The 17,582-nt window shown below is 38.6% G+C and overlaps 1 protein-coding gene across 3 annotated transcripts in view; it reads right to left on the bottom strand.

Moving 5' to 3' along the window:
- Positions 1-17,582, bottom strand: part of MBD2 (methyl-CpG binding domain protein 2) — a 74,323-nt gene that overhangs the window by 5,407 nt on the left and 51,334 nt on the right. For all 3 annotated transcript variants that reach the window (XM_044774915.2, XM_070513036.1, XM_070513035.1), the window contains 2 exons: positions 5,151-5,241; positions 3,680-3,857 (listed from right to left, as the gene is read on the bottom strand). In XM_044774915.2, coding sequence (XP_044630850.2) covers positions 3,680-3,857; positions 5,151-5,241 — 269 coding nt within the window. The remainder of the gene's footprint in view (positions 1-3,679; positions 3,858-5,150; positions 5,242-17,582) is intronic.

Raw genomic sequence — 17,582 nt, 5'->3', positions numbered from 1 at the left:
CATCTCACAGAGCATTTTCGTGGGAGTAGATTTATTTCAGTGACCTTTCCAGCTTCAAGAATTTCAAGTGTGTGTAGATTTGGGGTTATTCTTATAAAGGATAATTAGAAATAACTTGGAAGCAGAGATAGAAGAGGGAAGTAACATTGAAAATAAAGAAGGAAAAGGTATTTGTTCAGTGAAGCACCGAGAAACGTGGAGGAAGTGGGAGCAGGATGAGCCAGGATTTAGTCTCGCGTTCCATGGCCATCTTAGGGGAAAGCCAGTCAGAGTTCTCTCCTGGGTTCCCAGCCCTGCTGGCAACAGGCTATCATGAACAAGCCAAGACCACACAATCCCATATGCAAAGGACGGAAGCTGAAAGGCATCTCTTCAACTGAGATGAGCTGAGTAAGTTAAGAATATGCCACAAGTTTGTCTGTGTCTTGGGAATTGCAATGGGACCTCAAAAGTGAGAGTTAATAATGCCAAGTCATAAAGAAAGGTTCTGAAATAGATGGAAAGCAAAGCATATAAAGAAAGGTTATTGGTCTGCAGTTATCTTAAAAAAGCAGAAAAAATTTGAGAGGAGCTCGCTGACAGGGCAAGAGAAGGATTCCTAAAACAGTTCTAGCAAGCAAAGATGGTAAACAGAAATTCACATCCAGAACCAAGTGGAGAGGCAAAGATTGAAGAAACACAAGAGAAGGGAGAAGACTGGTAAGTAAAAATCTTAGAAATAACAAGAAAGGGAGAGAGTAAAAGGCACAGGTCAGGGAGTTATCCCTGATTAAGGACGAAATGCCTCCTGAGACCAGAGGAAAGGTGGTTAGGATGGACACAGAGTGGGAGATGGAGCAGCCCAGTGACAAGGAAGAGATGTAGCAAGGAATACTGAGTGCTCTACTGAAAAAAAAGTGATTTTCTCTATCAGTAATTGAGAAAGACAAATTGTAGCACTGCCCCAAATCTGGGAAAGCAGAAGAGTAGAGGAGCGATGTTCCGGAAGACTCCACTAAGATTCACTGAGTTATTCACTCCTTGGGTGCTGGACCAGTTGTAAAGCTACATTTATATATTCCAGCCTACATGTCTCTTTAGCTCATGAAACTCTGTCCAAGGTGGTCAAGTTAACATATATTGTGTAGCCACAAAAACGTTAGATGTTATCTTTATTAAACTCTAAAAACAATACAAAGAATTAAAAGGTATAGACTTCTACTTTTTAAATGAATTTTCAAAAAGAGAGAGGCTGTCACTGAGTTAGTCTGAGCTGTATAGGCGCTGTCATATTAAAAGAAACAAGTTAGACAGATTTTCATGTAGTGTTGCAGGGTCAAGAAGAACATGTTGTTTATTTCTTATATAGTTAGTCTTGCCTCTGGCTCAGTGGCTCAAGGTTTATGACAAATAGCATGTCAGTCTCATTGGCAGTCTTTGACTCCTAATAACAGAGTATGAGAATCTCCACAACTGCCCTAGAATAATCCCATTAGGAAGACAAAGAAAATGGAGCCAATAGTGCTTTTAGCTAGAGAACTCTATCTTAAACTCTAACATTTACCATTGATTCTCTGTTGTACTGAGCATTATTTCCCATATTTGTGAAAGCTGAAATTAAAGCATTTGCCCATTGTGGTAGGCATAGTTCTAACACAGTCCCAAAGAGGCCCCTGCCCCACTCCTATGTACACTCCTTGTATAATTCCTTCCCCTTCAGGCAGGCAGAACTTGTGAATATGATGGGCTATCACTCCATGATTAGGTTACTAATCAACTGACTTTGAGTTAATCAAAAGAGATTATCTTAGGGGGCCTGACCTAGAAAGAAGAGCCCCTAAAAGTGTTTTAGCCCTTCCTGAAAGAAGTGGGAAAGGGAATATGGAGGGAGCCATGGGGCAGGGAACTGCCAGCAGCCTCTAACAGCTGAGAATAGCCCCCACCCCATAGCCAACAAGGGAACAGAGGCCTCAGTCCTACAGCTACAAGGAAATGAATTCTGCAACAACCATAGGAGTTGAAAGAGGACCCCAAGCTCCAGAAGAGAATGCAGTCCAACAAACACTGATTTCAGCCTTGGCAGCCTGAGCAGAGAATCCAGTCATGCCTGGCTCAGACTTCTAACCTATGGAACTGTGAGCTATAAACGGGAGTTGTTTTAAGCACTAAATTTGTGAGAATTTGTAACTCGACAATTAAATCAAATGGGTAATTTGTTAGACAAGTTTATTCTAAGAGGAAATCATCCAGATCTGGTTTGGAGATAGTTTCCTCTACTATCAAAAGATCTGGTGGTGAAGCCATCAACATTCCCGTGCTATCGCTCAGAGAAGCTCAGTCAACAACCATAATGATCCGGTGAGATCCCTGCTGAGTAACTGGGTACTCATTCCAAGACAGATAAGAACTCATCGCCAAGTAATTTCCTTCCTCAAGGGTAAGAATAATCCGAGGGGCAAGTTGATTCCTCTCCTTGATTTTACATTTTGTTTTTCTTAAAAAATAATGCTGATGATAAATTCTATGTAAACAAGGCATCTGAATCAACTTCGAACCATTCTACATCTTTGCAAAAGGAACTACTTTAAAACCCAGGAAGGGCTTTCTGATTATATACCTCGCTAGACTCACGCATTTAAAAACATTCTCATGCCAGCTTTTACAGATTTGGAAAAAAATATATACGTATAAAACGTATTTTTTAATTATATGATTCAAAAGTGCCATCTGCTGGTTTTGTCTAGGAATATTACTCCAGTAACACTTTCTGATTTACACTCAGAGGATAGAAGTAGGGAAGTATACACACTCTCCTATTTTTGAGGAAAATACAGAATGCTATCATTATACTATCATTATAAAGTAATGATACTGAGGTTCATAAATCCCATATAAGAATTTCTTTGTGGTCTGAATATCTGGAATAGTTTTGCTTCTCCTGAGCAACGGTTTGCTTATACTTTCTGGGTATTATCAGTCTGAGTTGTATGTTTTCCTTCCACTGTTTGCTGCTAAAAACCTCATTTGTGGCCCAGCCTTGGAAAGAGTGAAAAATGTTAGCTGCAGCTCTGTCCTTCCTCCTTCCTGGCTGTTTCATTGCTTCACCCTTTGCTTGATCTTTCCCTTTTACTTCTCACCTGGCTTTTTGTGTGTGTGTGTGTGTCTTTGGAGCCACCTTAAATCTTTACTAGAAACAACATGAAATAGAGATAAACAAATCTCTAAATTGAGCTGAAGTGAAGTAAACATAATCAAGACAAGTAATTGACCTGTGGAAACACAACTGAGCTGAAAGCAGCCTGGCTCGGATCTGCTTCAAAGAGAGACTAGTCTGTAGACAAACCAATGCAGGAAGCAATCACAAAAGGCATGGCTGAATGGAGGGTTCTTCAGAGCAAAAAGGCACCACCCCAAACTGCAAAAGACACTGCAAAACTGATGCGCAGAGTAAGACTGGTCCATCCTTTGGACACGATGGTGCTGATACCCCTTATACGCAGCACTTCTGCCTTTTCACACATGTATTTGTTTTAAATGTCCTATATCACCTTGAGTAGTTTCACAAAAGCTTTGTGAAAAAAAAAAGTATAACTTTCTGATTGACTCATCTCTTCCTAGATGCGCCATTGAACCTAAAAGGCAGTATAAAATTTATCAAATGTAAACAACAAGATTTTGAAGTTCCGTTGAAGGGCCTTACCTAATGTCTTCATCTGTGACAATGAAAGCCTTGCAGAGGGGTTGAGATGTGTTAAGCCAAACAGCGGGGTTCTTTTCCACAGCAGCCGAGACTTGCCCTGTGATGGGTGCAGAGCTTGTGTGCAGAGCGCTGGCAACAGCAGACAAAAGGGTCTCATCGTTACTACCTGGACCAACTCCTGCAATTAGAAATATGTGCTAGTTAAAGGAAACTTCTAGATGTGCTGAGCAAACCTTATGTAACCTAAAACAACTGATACTTTTATGTTCTTTTGGGGTCATATATTTAAAACTGACACAAGCCAAAGCAGCAAAGGATAAGATTATATCTACTTAATAGTTATTATACACCAAAGAATTAACATTAAAGAAATCGTAATAAAATAGCTGAGCACTTTAATAAAAGTTTAATATAACTTTAAATAACATTTTCCAAGGTACTAGACTGTTTAAAAGTTGGCTACATTTCCTCAAGCAAGGTCAATTATTTTAATGATCTAAGTCCCTTCTAAAATCATATTAAACTCAAGTATCCCTATTAATGTATCCCTGGAATGCTGGAAGAGTTTCTCCTGTCGATTTCAACGTTAATTTCTAGCAGTATCTCAACACTATCTTTGTTTGGGGACTTCAAAGGAAAAGCCAAAGCAAGCATTCTGTACCTGCAGCTTTAACAGCTTTTTCAAAAACCCAACAAAATATCCAAGTTAATAGATTTGATAATTGTACACCTTGACTACTTGTAAAAGACTGGCACCCTGGCCACATTAAGATGCATTGCTTAGAGTCCTAAACTTGTTACACTAAAGCAATAATTTCCAAGAACATAGAGGGATGAGATAATATTCTAACCATGAATTATGAGTATTTTGAGCAATCCACAGTATATCAAGATTCAGAAGCTAAAGTTATAATACTTGAAAAATAATGCTTCTCTAGAACTTGGAATTAACATATGATATGACAGGCACACTAGCAACTGAGCTTTCCAGCCCAGATCCCACTTGCTGCTGTTCCTGGACCAAGGTGCACCTGTTCCCATTGCCACCTACAGCAGCAGTTTGTGGAGAGAGAGGCAGAAGGCGAGCTGTTAGCTGTTCTTTTGATAAGAGAGCAGAGAAAGAGCAAGTGCTGGGGCCAGATGCTGCTTTGAGCAGGAAGCTTGGGAAATTCTGGCACTCAGCTGCATTTGGTTCTAAAAGTAGCACAGGAGTTAGTTTATATGATGAACCTCACCTAAAGCCAAAATTTTTACACAGAAAAAAATCTCAGGTAATATACTGCACTGAGGCATCGCTGCAACATACAAGCTTTTCATGACATTTCCTCTGGGTTTACTAAAACACAAGAGGTATGTCATCCAGCAAGGCAATCCCACAAAGTAAATGACTTGTCTCAGTCATTTCTGACTGCAGCATCTAACACAGAGCCTGGCACACAGTAGGTACTGCTCAACTGAACTTGGATAATACCTTGAAGACCTTTAGGGAGTTCCATGGTTTTTATAATTTGTTCTGTTACATCTGATGCACTAAGTCCTTGTAGCCTCTTCTCCCAGAAAAGCTGTAAGGCAAAACATCACTGTTAATAGATACATTCTTGGAACAAGAAAGTAGCGCATCGATGCTGTTGAATAATGAAATTGAAATCATTTCAAAAGGTTCCTAATTACCCCATTTTTTTCTTACAAAAAGCTAAATGATGCTCCAAACATGAGTTACTTCAACATATCATAATTCTTTCAAATGATATTACTCAAAAAATGTTGTTTTGTTATTTTATGCAACCTATTCCCTTGTTACAGTACTACAGATTGTTATATGCTATATACTCTATATAGTTCTTCATGAGGTATCTTCCAAAGAATACAACTTGAATTTTTTATAGATTCATTTGGCATGAAAATTTAGTGTTATAATTTAACAGAGAAAACAAATTATATTATGTAACACCCTTTATCCAATATCATTAGGGAAAGAGCTCCTCCATGTATGTGATTTTTCCAAGACACTGAAGTTTAGCCCTTTAGCACACTTTAAGGGGAAAAGGGGCCAGTTTTTATGGAAACTTTTCTAAAATGTCGTACCTACTTCCTTGCTTTTTAAACAAGATGTCACATTCATGAATGGCTTTCTCTCTGTTGCACAGAGCCTGGGTCACCTTAGTCACTCAGTGGCCCCAGGTCATTATTCTGGGCATCAGTGAGCACACTGAAGGCTCTTCATGCCCTGTGGGGCTTCTGAGGTATGCAATTGCTTATTCAAACACTCAATGGCCCAAGACAGTTCTGCTATTTGATTTTATCTCCTTTCTATACTTTATTCTCTCTCCCAGTTAGCTATTACTTCTCAGTAATGTCATTCATCCATTCAACATATATTTATAGAGCTCCTGCTATGTGCTGTGCTTGCCCTATGGATGAACTGTTGATAAGATAGACAATGTCTTGGTCCTCAAGCCTCATCTCTTTTCTAGTCTGTTTTGTATCTACTGCAGCCAAAAAAACAGATTAAGCAATTCCTTAGGACTCTGTATATCTGTCTTTAATCCTGATACCGAGGACCTGTCACATAGCAGGTACTGAAAAAATATTTGCGTGAGTGAGTGACTGAAAATGGGAGTAACTGGACTCAGAATGAGGATCTTAAGGGATACACAAACGCAAGGCAGAACTCCAGCTCTAGAGGTATGACCTTGGACAAGTTCTAGAACCTCAGAAACTTCAACTTCCTCTTCTGTAAAATGTGGCAGCAACGACTATCACAATAATATTACTGTAGGGATTAAATATAGCCATATATGTAAACCACCTGTCACGTAGTAGGCATATGGTTTACTGCATTTACTTTTAGCAAGTTTTGGCCACGATAAGGGCTTTTCAGGCTTATATTCTGACTTCTGGGTATATGTAAAGTGACAGATAACTGCCCTCCATACAAAAGAGAAGATACAGTAAAATAATTCTATTTATGGCAGAAGAGCAATATGTTGGATTTATAATAACCTCAATGCTAGCACCAAGAGTAACCTGCAACAGAATGCTTCCCTCTCCTCTGAGGACCTTTGGCACATGGTAACATCTCCTTACATCTCCCTGCAAGTTACATCATCAACAGAGTATGTGGTCAACATGAACGAGTCAAGAATAAGATGATGCGAATGATCATCACGGGTGAAAATAGGTGAAGGTGATAATTAATGAATGTGATAAATGTCCCAGGAAACTTGGCCTGCTTTCTGTTTCCTCTTTGGTAGAATAACATCACCTATGCTTTGAATATCACAACTATAGGAAAAAACAAGGAAAACAAAAGCCAGTTAATTCCTAAGGAAAAAGTATTCAGAGGAATCAGTAAGTACAAGATTAATAAGTACTTTTATAATAAAATTATATTCATATATATAATTTAATTTGAAAAAAATAAATCAACACTACCAAAACACATAGCATGTACAGATATGATTGCTAATACTTTACACCTAAAAACTCCAATTCCAGATATCAAAAGTTAAATTTTTTACATTCTATCATTTTCAGTTCTTTAATTTTTTCTGCTTTTTCTCCCCAAATCCCTCCAGCACATAGTTGTATATTTTAGTTGTGGGTCCTTCTAGTTGTGGTATATGGGACACCACCTCAGCATGGCTTGATGAGAGGTGCCATGTCCACGCACAGGATCCGAACCAGCGAAACCCTGGGCCGCCAAAGCGGAGCGTGAGAACTTAACCACTCAGCCACGGGGCCGGCCCCATAACATTTTTAGTTCTTAATTTTTAAATTCCTGTTAATAAGAAGGAAAATGATACAAAAACTTAGAAAGGAAAATTTTACAAAAGAAATCTTGCATTGAGAGGCAAATGTTCGGCTCTAGATTACATTAAGTCCTGGTACTACCACATGTCATCTGATAGCCCTCAACTAATTCTGAAGTTGAATCTGATATGCACTGATGACCTCTTTATAAATGAAATGCTTATGCCATGCAAATAGAGATACATACATCATGTATGCTTATGTATGTGTGCATGCGTGCTTGCGTGTGTGTGTATTCCTCCCAGGGGAGGGGGGAGGAAGTGAGAAAGGTCAGAGAAGGAAAGGAGGCCAGTTTGAGAAAAGAAAACATTTAACTGGTCAGGGTCACCACTGCCGCCTCTTCCTCCTTTCCACCATTCATTCAAAGCTAATAAACTCACCTAATTTTCATGAGAACTGAAATAGTCTTCATGAGATAAATGTCTCTACATCTCAGTATGTTCCTAACTCACCTTCTCTACATCCATCTTCTCAGATTCCTACCTGTTTTGTTTTGTTTACTTGTTTTTGGGAGGGGGGATTATTTGCATTTTAAAATATCTTAAAAATTTATATAGAGCAGGCATTTTGGTAAGTGAAGCAGCCAGTCTTTTCCATACTGTTTGATTTAGTTTATAGGACAATCTGAAAAAGGCAAAACTATTGGATGGTTACCAGGGGCTAGGGGTCTGACTACACAGCGTTGGCACAAGGGCAATTCTTTGCGGTGCTGGAATTGTACTCTCTGGTTCTTTGTAAACACAAACTTTATCCAGCTGATATAATTACCATTTTCTTTTTCTTTCCAAGCCAATTCCTCAAATTCCTCAAGGAATGATGAATATGCACTATCTCTATTCCCCCAGGCCCATTTCAACTTTATTACCCATCCCCTTTTCTATGAATTTTCACTAAATTCACTCTAAAAGTCAGTCACCTCCTCTTAACAAATTCAATGACCTTTTCTCACTATCTCTAGACACTTTATGGCCATGAATGCTTTAGAGGGGAGCAGGGGAGGGGAGAGGTCTTTCTTTGCCTAAATTTAAAATGTCCTGATCGACTCATTTATGAATTCCATGTTTTTACTAGGTGATTAATTGTGGTCATCTGGAGTTCTTCTCACAGTATTACTACCCCAACTATTAAAAGTCTAAAGACAATAATATTGAAAAGACAAGTTTCCCTATATTTGTAATGAGTTCCCCTCTACAGTAGATATCTAGTCTCTACCACCACACTTTCATAAACACTACTGCTTTCATAAATTCTAATGAACCCACTGAAAATCTGATTTCACCTGCTAAATCCAATGATTTTCTCAACTTAATCTTGCTGCTTGGTGTGAGGCCAAATAATCAACATAATACCTATAGGGGGCAGTGATTTAATATTTGGAGTAACTCCCAAAATGTGCTATCACCTTCAGTTATTACATCCCTGTCCAATCCCTGCTAATCAGACTCCCCAGGTGTCTCATAATATCTTCTTCTCTTTGTCACCCTCCATTGGATAGCTCCCATGTGTGCATCACTTTACATTGCCAATGGTTTGGGCAATGCCCTATCCAGTAAACCAGTTGATGGAGAAGCATAGGATGGGATTAAAAGTCATCCAGAACCAAAAAAGTGCCTAAAATATCAGTGACAGGGGCAGTGCAACTTTGAAGAAATCATCTTACTAGAAACTAGAGTTCATCTCTACACCTTTGCTCCTCCCATGGATGTAATAAGTACATCTGTGACATCAGTGGAGCCACAGCTGCATGTGCTTTATCTATCCTCTAAAAGCAATTAGACGATCAATCCAAATTCAATAAATATTCTCTGAGCACCCATGGTGCGCAAAGTATGTTGCTAGGGTGGTTATTAGGATAATCGGCAATCACTGCCCTCTAGGAGCTTACTGATTGGTGGAAAACTAGCAAAACACTACAAGGTAGCCTGTGATAACCACAATAATGAAGATACAAAATTAACTTCAGTTGGGGAAAATCTGGGAAGGCTTTTAGGAAGAAGTAGCTCTTGAAAAGTGTGTAAGAATTCTCTAAATGAAGAAAGGCTACTCCAAGCTGAGGAAATAGTTTAAGCAAAGGCAAGGAAGTGAGACAGAGAGCACAGAGAAGTATTTCTAAATGTTTTTATATGGAAGAATAACCGGGGTGGCTTATACTCCAAGGCCTCGGCCCCAGAGATTCTGTTCAGTAGGTCTGGGGTGAGGGAGCTAGTTTCATTTTCTCTCTGTTATACAAGCGTCTTAGGTGACCCTGCTGCAGGCCCAGGGATCTCAGCTTCAGAGAGACTGGTGTGGTTTGCATTGAGAGAATGGTAGTGCACATAGAGCTGGTGCTCACTGATCACCGAGATCTCTGAATTTTATTCCTGATTACACTAGAAGACAAAAAATATGTTATTCTATCCTCTCCTTGCAGAAGACTGGAGGAAGATATTTGCCTATTTTTCACTGCAGGAGGACATGAGTCAAAGCATATTTAAGAGTATATCAAATTGCTTAGGTGTGAATAGAGAAAGGGCTTACCTAAAGTTCTGTTTATGCCCAGTCATATTCTCTTGGTGGAATAAGAGGGGGAGGAAGACAACTACCACTTACCCACCAAGCCTTTTCCTTAGGCCTGGCAGTGTGCCCAGTGCTTTACATACAGTAATTCAGTTCATTTTCCCTATGGCATTTTGAAGAACGTATTATTAGTGCCATTTACAGTAACTTACCAAAGGTTGCACAACTAGTCAGTGGTGCAGCTGGAATTAAAACTCAGGTCAGTGTGATTCAACAGTCCTGATCTTAACAATAAAAGCTCTGGAAGGATATTGACATGCTCGGCTCTGTGTTATATCATATAGTAAAAGGCCTCAGACCCTCCTTCTCATGAAACTAAAGGCTGATAAAAGATCAGTAAATGCTAAGAAAATTAGCAAGTTACTCTTTATCTATTTACCTACTAAGTAACTATGTAAGTCATCAGTTGTAGATGATCTGGGCAGATGCCTGCCTCCTCCTCATGCAGAATCAAGAGACCCAGGCCTGTAATACATTTAGGCTAAAGCTGGCACAGAGTTTTAGGAAGATATCAAACCATAATTTCGGGTTGCTCACATGATAAAACCAAAGAATTGGCATAAAATATATTCTCTGCAAATTAGCTTTCTTAGAATTAATTGCAAATATCAACCACAATGAACACCAAATTTTTATTTGGTGGATGGAAATTAAGGACTGAGACCCTTATTCCAAAGAAACACTTACAGATAAGTCACACTAAGTACAGAGTAGTAGTAGATATTTCACAACACAGGAGAGAGAGAGAGATTTACTAAGCATAGACAGCTGACGGCTTTTGAATTTTTTCTGTGAGAATACTGTTTTAGGTTAATTATGCTAATATCTATTTCTCATGAACACATTACAAAGCAGCTACATGAAATATACCAATATTATTTTCATCCACCATTATATTTAATTTGAAAAGCATTGATGTGTCTGTATGGGGTTTTAAAAAATTCACTGATGAAAAGAAATTGACCTTCTATGTCTACCGATGGCCTTATATTGACGGTGAACTCAGAGAGTAGGAAGAATGAACTTCTGAGTAGAGGAGTGAATGGGACTGGGCTTCAGAGTCAGAACGGCCTGGATTCAAATCCTTGCTTTGCCATTTACTAGCTTTATAAAGTTAGACAACTAGCTTAACCTGTCTCAATATCAGTTTCCTACTCTTTGGAGTGGGACAATAAAACAATCTCAAAGAGTTACGGAAACTAAATGAGGAGGTTTTATAAACACTTGAACATGCCCAGTAGAGAACAAGCATCATTTTATTATTTAGTTTCACCCATGGCTTCTAGCACACTGCTGATCATACAAAAGCACTTAATAAGTAATTTGTCATCTTGTTAAAATTAATAAATATCAACAAAGCAAAAAATAATCAACTCTAAAAGGTGAGTATTCACAAATGAAGACTGAGCACATACATATGAATCTGCCCTTCCTTCCCAGATCTTCAGCTGGGATTTCCTTGCAACTACAGGTATCTTAAAACCCTTCCTCTCTTCTCACCCAAGCCAGACTGCCTCTCACGAAGGACCAAAGTTGGTTGGGAGGATTTTGGTAAGCAGAACTGACAACGTAATTTGCAGGATCCAGAACAAAGTGAAAACAAACGTGAGACCCCTGGTTCCAAAAGTATTAAGAATTTCATGATGGCAACAGCAGAGCATTCAGTCAGACATGGGGCCCTTGTAAGCACAGGGCTCTGTGCAACTGCACAGGTCGCGTGCCCATGGAGCCAGCGGTGGTGGTAAGTGCAGTGCAGGGGTGGAAAGGAGAAGAGACAAGTAGAGAAAGGAGCCTCTGTGCTGCACAGCAATACTCATAACCTCATTCTATGAATTTCTTAAAAGAAGAAGGGCAACAGAAAATAGTTCTGGCTGGATCTATGCAACACAAAGGACCCTTCCCTTCACTCCTCGCTAAAATAACCCAAGGGTTTTTCATCCCTCCTGTCGTTCCACTTTTGGAGGACCAGTGAAAGGATGACTGCCCAGGTTCTCCACAGTTGAGCAGCATGGGTAAGGAAGGAGGGAAGCCTAGGGAATGAGGAAACTCTAATGGGAAGAGTGGACTGAAGTCTAGAGAAGGGTCAGAATTTTGTTCTATTTAAAGTCCAGTGGGTAACATGGATAGCTTTTAATTAAGATGTCCTGAAACTGTAATTTTCTTGTTATTTTTACTCCATCTTTTTCCATGTTGTAATGATAGTAAAGCCCTTAGAAAAACCTCAAAAGGGCTCTGAGCTTGTTTCAAGAATAGAAGGTAGGAGAGAATTAAGGAACATAAACTACATTTCTGTTCTGCACTGAAGCAAGGAGGGGAAAAAAACGGGAATCAGCAGCAATGGCCTAGGGCAGAGTTTCTCAGTCTCGGCATTATTAACATTTTGGGTTGGATAAATCTTTGTATGGATGTTTAGCAGTGTCCCTGGCTTATACCCACTAGATCCCAGTAGCACCACCTCAGTTCTGACAACCAAAAATGTCTCTGAACATTGCCAAATTTCTCCCAGTATATGGGACAGAATCAGGTCTGGTTGAGAATCACTAAGGGGAGAAAGAGAAAGAGGCCAGGAGGTTTACAGTGGCAGGCACCCAGATCTCATAGCTGAAACAGAAAGGGGAGCCGTCCATTGGCATATGCCATCACTGCAGCCAGCTCCTGTCTCAACTTTCAAGAGTCCCTATCCCAGCTCCTCCTTCCTCAGACTTGTGAGGCCTACCCTATGTGGCTTGGAGCTGGGTGCCTGTTTTCTCACTGCCAGACAACTAGGGAGTGAGTAAGATAAAGCAGAGGTGGGAGAAATAGTTTTTACCTTGGGAGTTGAAATTTAACACACTTCCTGATAGAAACATGGTTATAAACAGTAATTACTTTTAATAATTCAGACACACTTTAGATTAAATGATCTTTTATGGGCTGGTCTGAGATAACAGAACCATTTATGAGAACATTTCTTTTTTTTTCTGAGGAAGATTCACCCTGAGCTGACATCTGTGCCAATCTTCCTCTATTTTGCTTGTGGGTCGCTGCCACAACATGGCTACCGACAAGCACTGTAGGTCCATGCCTGGGAACCAAACCTGGCCACTGAAGCAGAGCACACTGAACTTGACCATTAGACCATGGGGCCAGCCCCTATAATATCATTTCCATTGGAAGATGTAGGGTTCCAACGACTGAAACACGATATTTTATATCCCAGTCGGTTAAGTTAGAAGACATCTGCATGTGCAGATTTTGGAAGGAGCTCTCCGTTATTACCACAGGATCAGAGACCATATGCATGTGCAAATCTGACACTGACTATTGAGAAAGGCACAGCTCCATTCAGAATGACTTTAGGTGTTCAAATATAGGTACAGCAACAAAATAGAACAAACGAGTTGATTTTGAACATGTTAATTTCCATAAATTCTTAGTATGTAGCTATCATGAGGGCCTGGCCAATTCTAAACTAAAAGCCCAGGGAAAAAGTATCTCCCCAAACTGAGCCACACAAAGACTTAGAACTTATCTTAGTCCTCATATATTATCTTAAAATGCGTCTTCCTTTGCCTCTTGAAATTATAATATCCATTGGGAAAAAAATAAACTGACTATATAGAAACACACTGAAATTTCAATAATGAAACTAAGCAAAGTTCATCTAAAACTCCTGTCTATCTGAACTATTTCTTATTGTTTATTTTGAATACCATAAGCTGAATGTTAGCTCTTAAGCCAAGAAGCCTGTATTGATTGCCTCCATGGCTGACTAGAAAAGCCAGGACTTCAAGCCTAAAGGCCCTGGGCCTCTAAGATATCCTCCCTTCCCCCCCAGATCTCCTCTGAACCATTTCACCCTTCCTTTACTTCTCTCCTATCTCAGAGGAATAAGCATCCTGATGTCTTCCTTTCATTATCTTGGTCACTTGGCTCTTGGTCACATCTTCTCTTGCCTCCTCCTAATCTTGCCGCATCAATTTACCAACTTCTCCTCCAACATTTTCCATTTTTTTCCTTCCTCTCCTTGGGCTTCTTCCCTTGAAGTGACAGATACACTCAACACTGATAATCTAAAAAATGTCCTTATTCACACTCCTTCTCCCTCAAACCATGTCTATCACCCTTCTTCCACAAGAAGAGAAACTCTCCATCTTATTTCTTCACCTTCCAGTCATTCTTTTCCTTCTAACCTGGACTCTCCTCCTACTATTACATTAACACTGACCTGCCCAAGGTCACAGTAACCTTCTAATTACCAAATCCAATTCCTGACTCAAGCCTCCTTTGCCCCACTTCACTGTTGGGACCACCTGCTGTTAGGACACTTATGAAAGTCTGCCTTTTATGATGGTTCTCTGTATGTTCCTGTATTTTCTCTTCCTCTTAAGCAACAAATTAAAACTTCTTACAGTAATTCTCAAAGAAATAAGACTATAAGCATTTTTTTCCTAGTGAGGACAAATATTTAAAATACATAAGATATATGATAGACCTTTTAAAGTATGTGAAGACAAAAGTGTTAAAACCTTGTAAAATAGAAGAACCAAAAGATACCTTAAAAATCTCACCATTTTAAGAGTTTTAATCTGCACAGTCTTCATTTCTGTCAAGAGCATGATGCTAGATACATAGTTGGCACTCAAATGTTGGTGGGATAAATTTATGGCTAAGTAGAGGGAGGCCAGGGTAACGGAAATAACACTGGTTTGGGAGCTAAATGCTTTAGTCCTGACTCAGCCATTAAATAGAGGTGCTGTCTTATGCATGTCACTTAATCTCATTGGATGTATTTTCACTAGTAAAATAGAAACTGCCTTATCTATCTCAGAAGGTTATCAAAACACTAATAAAAAATGAGAAATATAATATTAATTTTTTAGTGACTTGCTCAGAATATTTCTAATGTTAGGATTTCATAAATTCAATGAATATTGTATTCACTCCTCTAAAGCTTTTGCTAAATCTAATCAAAGAGCAAAGGATCTTGTCATGTATTTGTAGACTAAGGCAAAACCCAGAAAATACGTCCTTTATATTCACTGACTCATGAAAAGCTGAACATGCAAGATACCAGGTTTGGGCTATAAAGAGGAATGGGTTTCCTGCCCAGGAGGAATTTGCTGTCCAGTCTATAAACTGCTCCATTTCAAATCAACCCCAAATGATATCTGAGTTGTCTAGTTTTGGTCAGCAAAAACAATTTAACTTAAATACCATGGCCTGCAAACATCAAAAGTCAAACATGAGCTACCCTCTTATTTTGTGAGAGTGGCCTAGGAAGAAAAGGCAGGATAATGACAAGAAAATTATTATGTATATCAAGGAAAAGCTTGATTCATGTGGCTGTGCAAACTACAGTTAGATCTCTCGTTAAGGCAAAAGATAATTTATGCTAAAGAGGATGGAAAACTGGAGCAAAAGGCAAAGGTTAGAGTTGAGGAGGATGAAGCTGTGGTGACCATCTGCCATAGCTGCTTGTCTAAATTTTGTCATGAATACTCTCTAACTTACACAGAATGGGTGTGCTATACTTGTCAAGTGAAAAGGCATCATTATCTTAAGATGACCATGGAATGAGAATACTCATTCATGATACCTATAAGTTTTCATGTGCTACTCCCATGGGGAAAGTAATAAGCACAATACTCTTACTGCACATAAATCCATCTAGGGACTTAGGTCTACTCCTTCACTACTCCTCACTTATTTGTCACCTTTCAGCACACTTGGAGTTATTTGTTCAGGGTTTATTTTCCTTATTAGATTGAAAGTTTTAGAAGAATATAGTGCATATCTGATTTTTGTGTTTATACAGCACCTGTAATATAATCAGCAATATATGCGGTTGAATAAGTGAATTAATAACTTCAAAACCCACTCGACTGCAGGAACTTTGACCTCTAATAGATAGAGCTATCATTAGTTGTTTGTCAGAAGAGATGTTCTTCAGAAAAGCTTTCTTGAAACTAATTTCAATGGTGTAAATTAATTCCTCATTTTCATACTGGGACATTATTTCCTTTTTAATATCGATAAATCAAGAAATAGAAGTACACATGTACTGTTTAAAATATGACATCAAGCAACCTCTAGATCTAAAATCAGGTTATAAATTCTCAAAATTCCCAGAAGTATGAGTTTAAATGGAAAACTCAGACCACAGAATAAAAATAGAAACACCAGAAAATGACAATAAAATATTAAAAACAGTATATGAACACAATGATAGAATTAAGACCAAACATATTTGCAGTATCAATAAATGTAATAGTAAGCCCACCCACAAGAGAACAAAAGACCCTAAGATTAGATGGGGAAAAAAACACTCAACTATATGTTTTATGCAAGAAACATCTAAAAATAAAGTGACTCAGAAAACGGAAAATAAAAAGAAAGAGCAAAAAAATAGCAAGTAAATATAGATATAGAGAAAACAAAGGTCCCAATTTTACTATAAGATTACTTCAAAGAAATAAGTGTCAAATAAGAGAAAGCATAACCCATTATAATAAACTAACTTCTATAAAATAAGTTATCTTATCAATAGATTTGATGATAAAATTCGAGTTTGGGGAAAAGTACATGTATAGACTGAGTTCAAAACTTGTTTAAAAAGTTCTCCCCAGGGGTCAGCCCGGTGGTGCAGCAGTTAAGCATTCCACTTTGGCGAGCCGGGGTTCACCGGTTTGGATCCCGGGTGTGGACAAGGCACTGTTTGACAAGCCATGCTGTGGCAGGCGTCCCACATATAAAGTAGAGGAAGATGGGCATGGATGTTAGCTCAGGGCCAGTCTTCCTCAGCAAAAAGAGGAGGATTGGCAGCAGATGTTAGCTAAAAAACTCTCCCCAGTACTTCATGCCACCTCTAATCTAGATACTACCAACATCAGAGAAAAGAGGATATCACAACAGACACTAGAAATACTAAAAATATTACTAGAAAATATTATGAACCTGATACCACTAAATTAGAAAATTATGAAAGGCACAAATTGCTAGAAAAACAAGTTCTCAAAATTAGTGCAAGAAGAAATAGAAAATATGAATATTCAACCATGTACCTATTAAATAAATTGAATCTGTAATTTCAATCTTTCCCATTTAAAAAACAAAACAAAACAGAAACCTTAGGCTGAGATGGCTTCACAATTAATTCTTCCAAACATTTAAAAACAAGTATTGACATTATACAAACTCTTCCAGAGAATATTAAAAGAGAGATCAATTCCCAGCTTATTCTACAAGGCCAGCAAAACTTAATACTAAAGCTTGAGACGAAAATTACAAGAAAAGAAAAATGCGAGTGAACGTCTCCTGTGAAGAGCAAACTTAAACAGTGATAACAAGGATAATACATCATGACCACACTGGGCTTAATCCAGGAATTCAAGGTTTGTTTAACATCCAAAAAAATCAAGTGCTCCAATTCACCACATAAACCAATTACTGTAACTCACTATATTAACAGAATAAAGAATAAAAATCATTTTATCATTTAACTAGGTAGAGAAAAAGAACTGGATAAAATTCAATACCCATTCACGAAAAATAT

This window comes from Equus asinus, chromosome 7, assembly GCF_041296235.1.
Source record: "Equus asinus isolate D_3611 breed Donkey chromosome 7, EquAss-T2T_v2, whole genome shotgun sequence".
Classification (NCBI taxonomy): Eukaryota; Metazoa; Chordata; class Mammalia; order Perissodactyla; family Equidae; genus Equus; species Equus asinus.
Note: the sequence above shows the minus strand (reverse complement) of the source record. Positions and strands in the feature narration are given on the sequence as shown.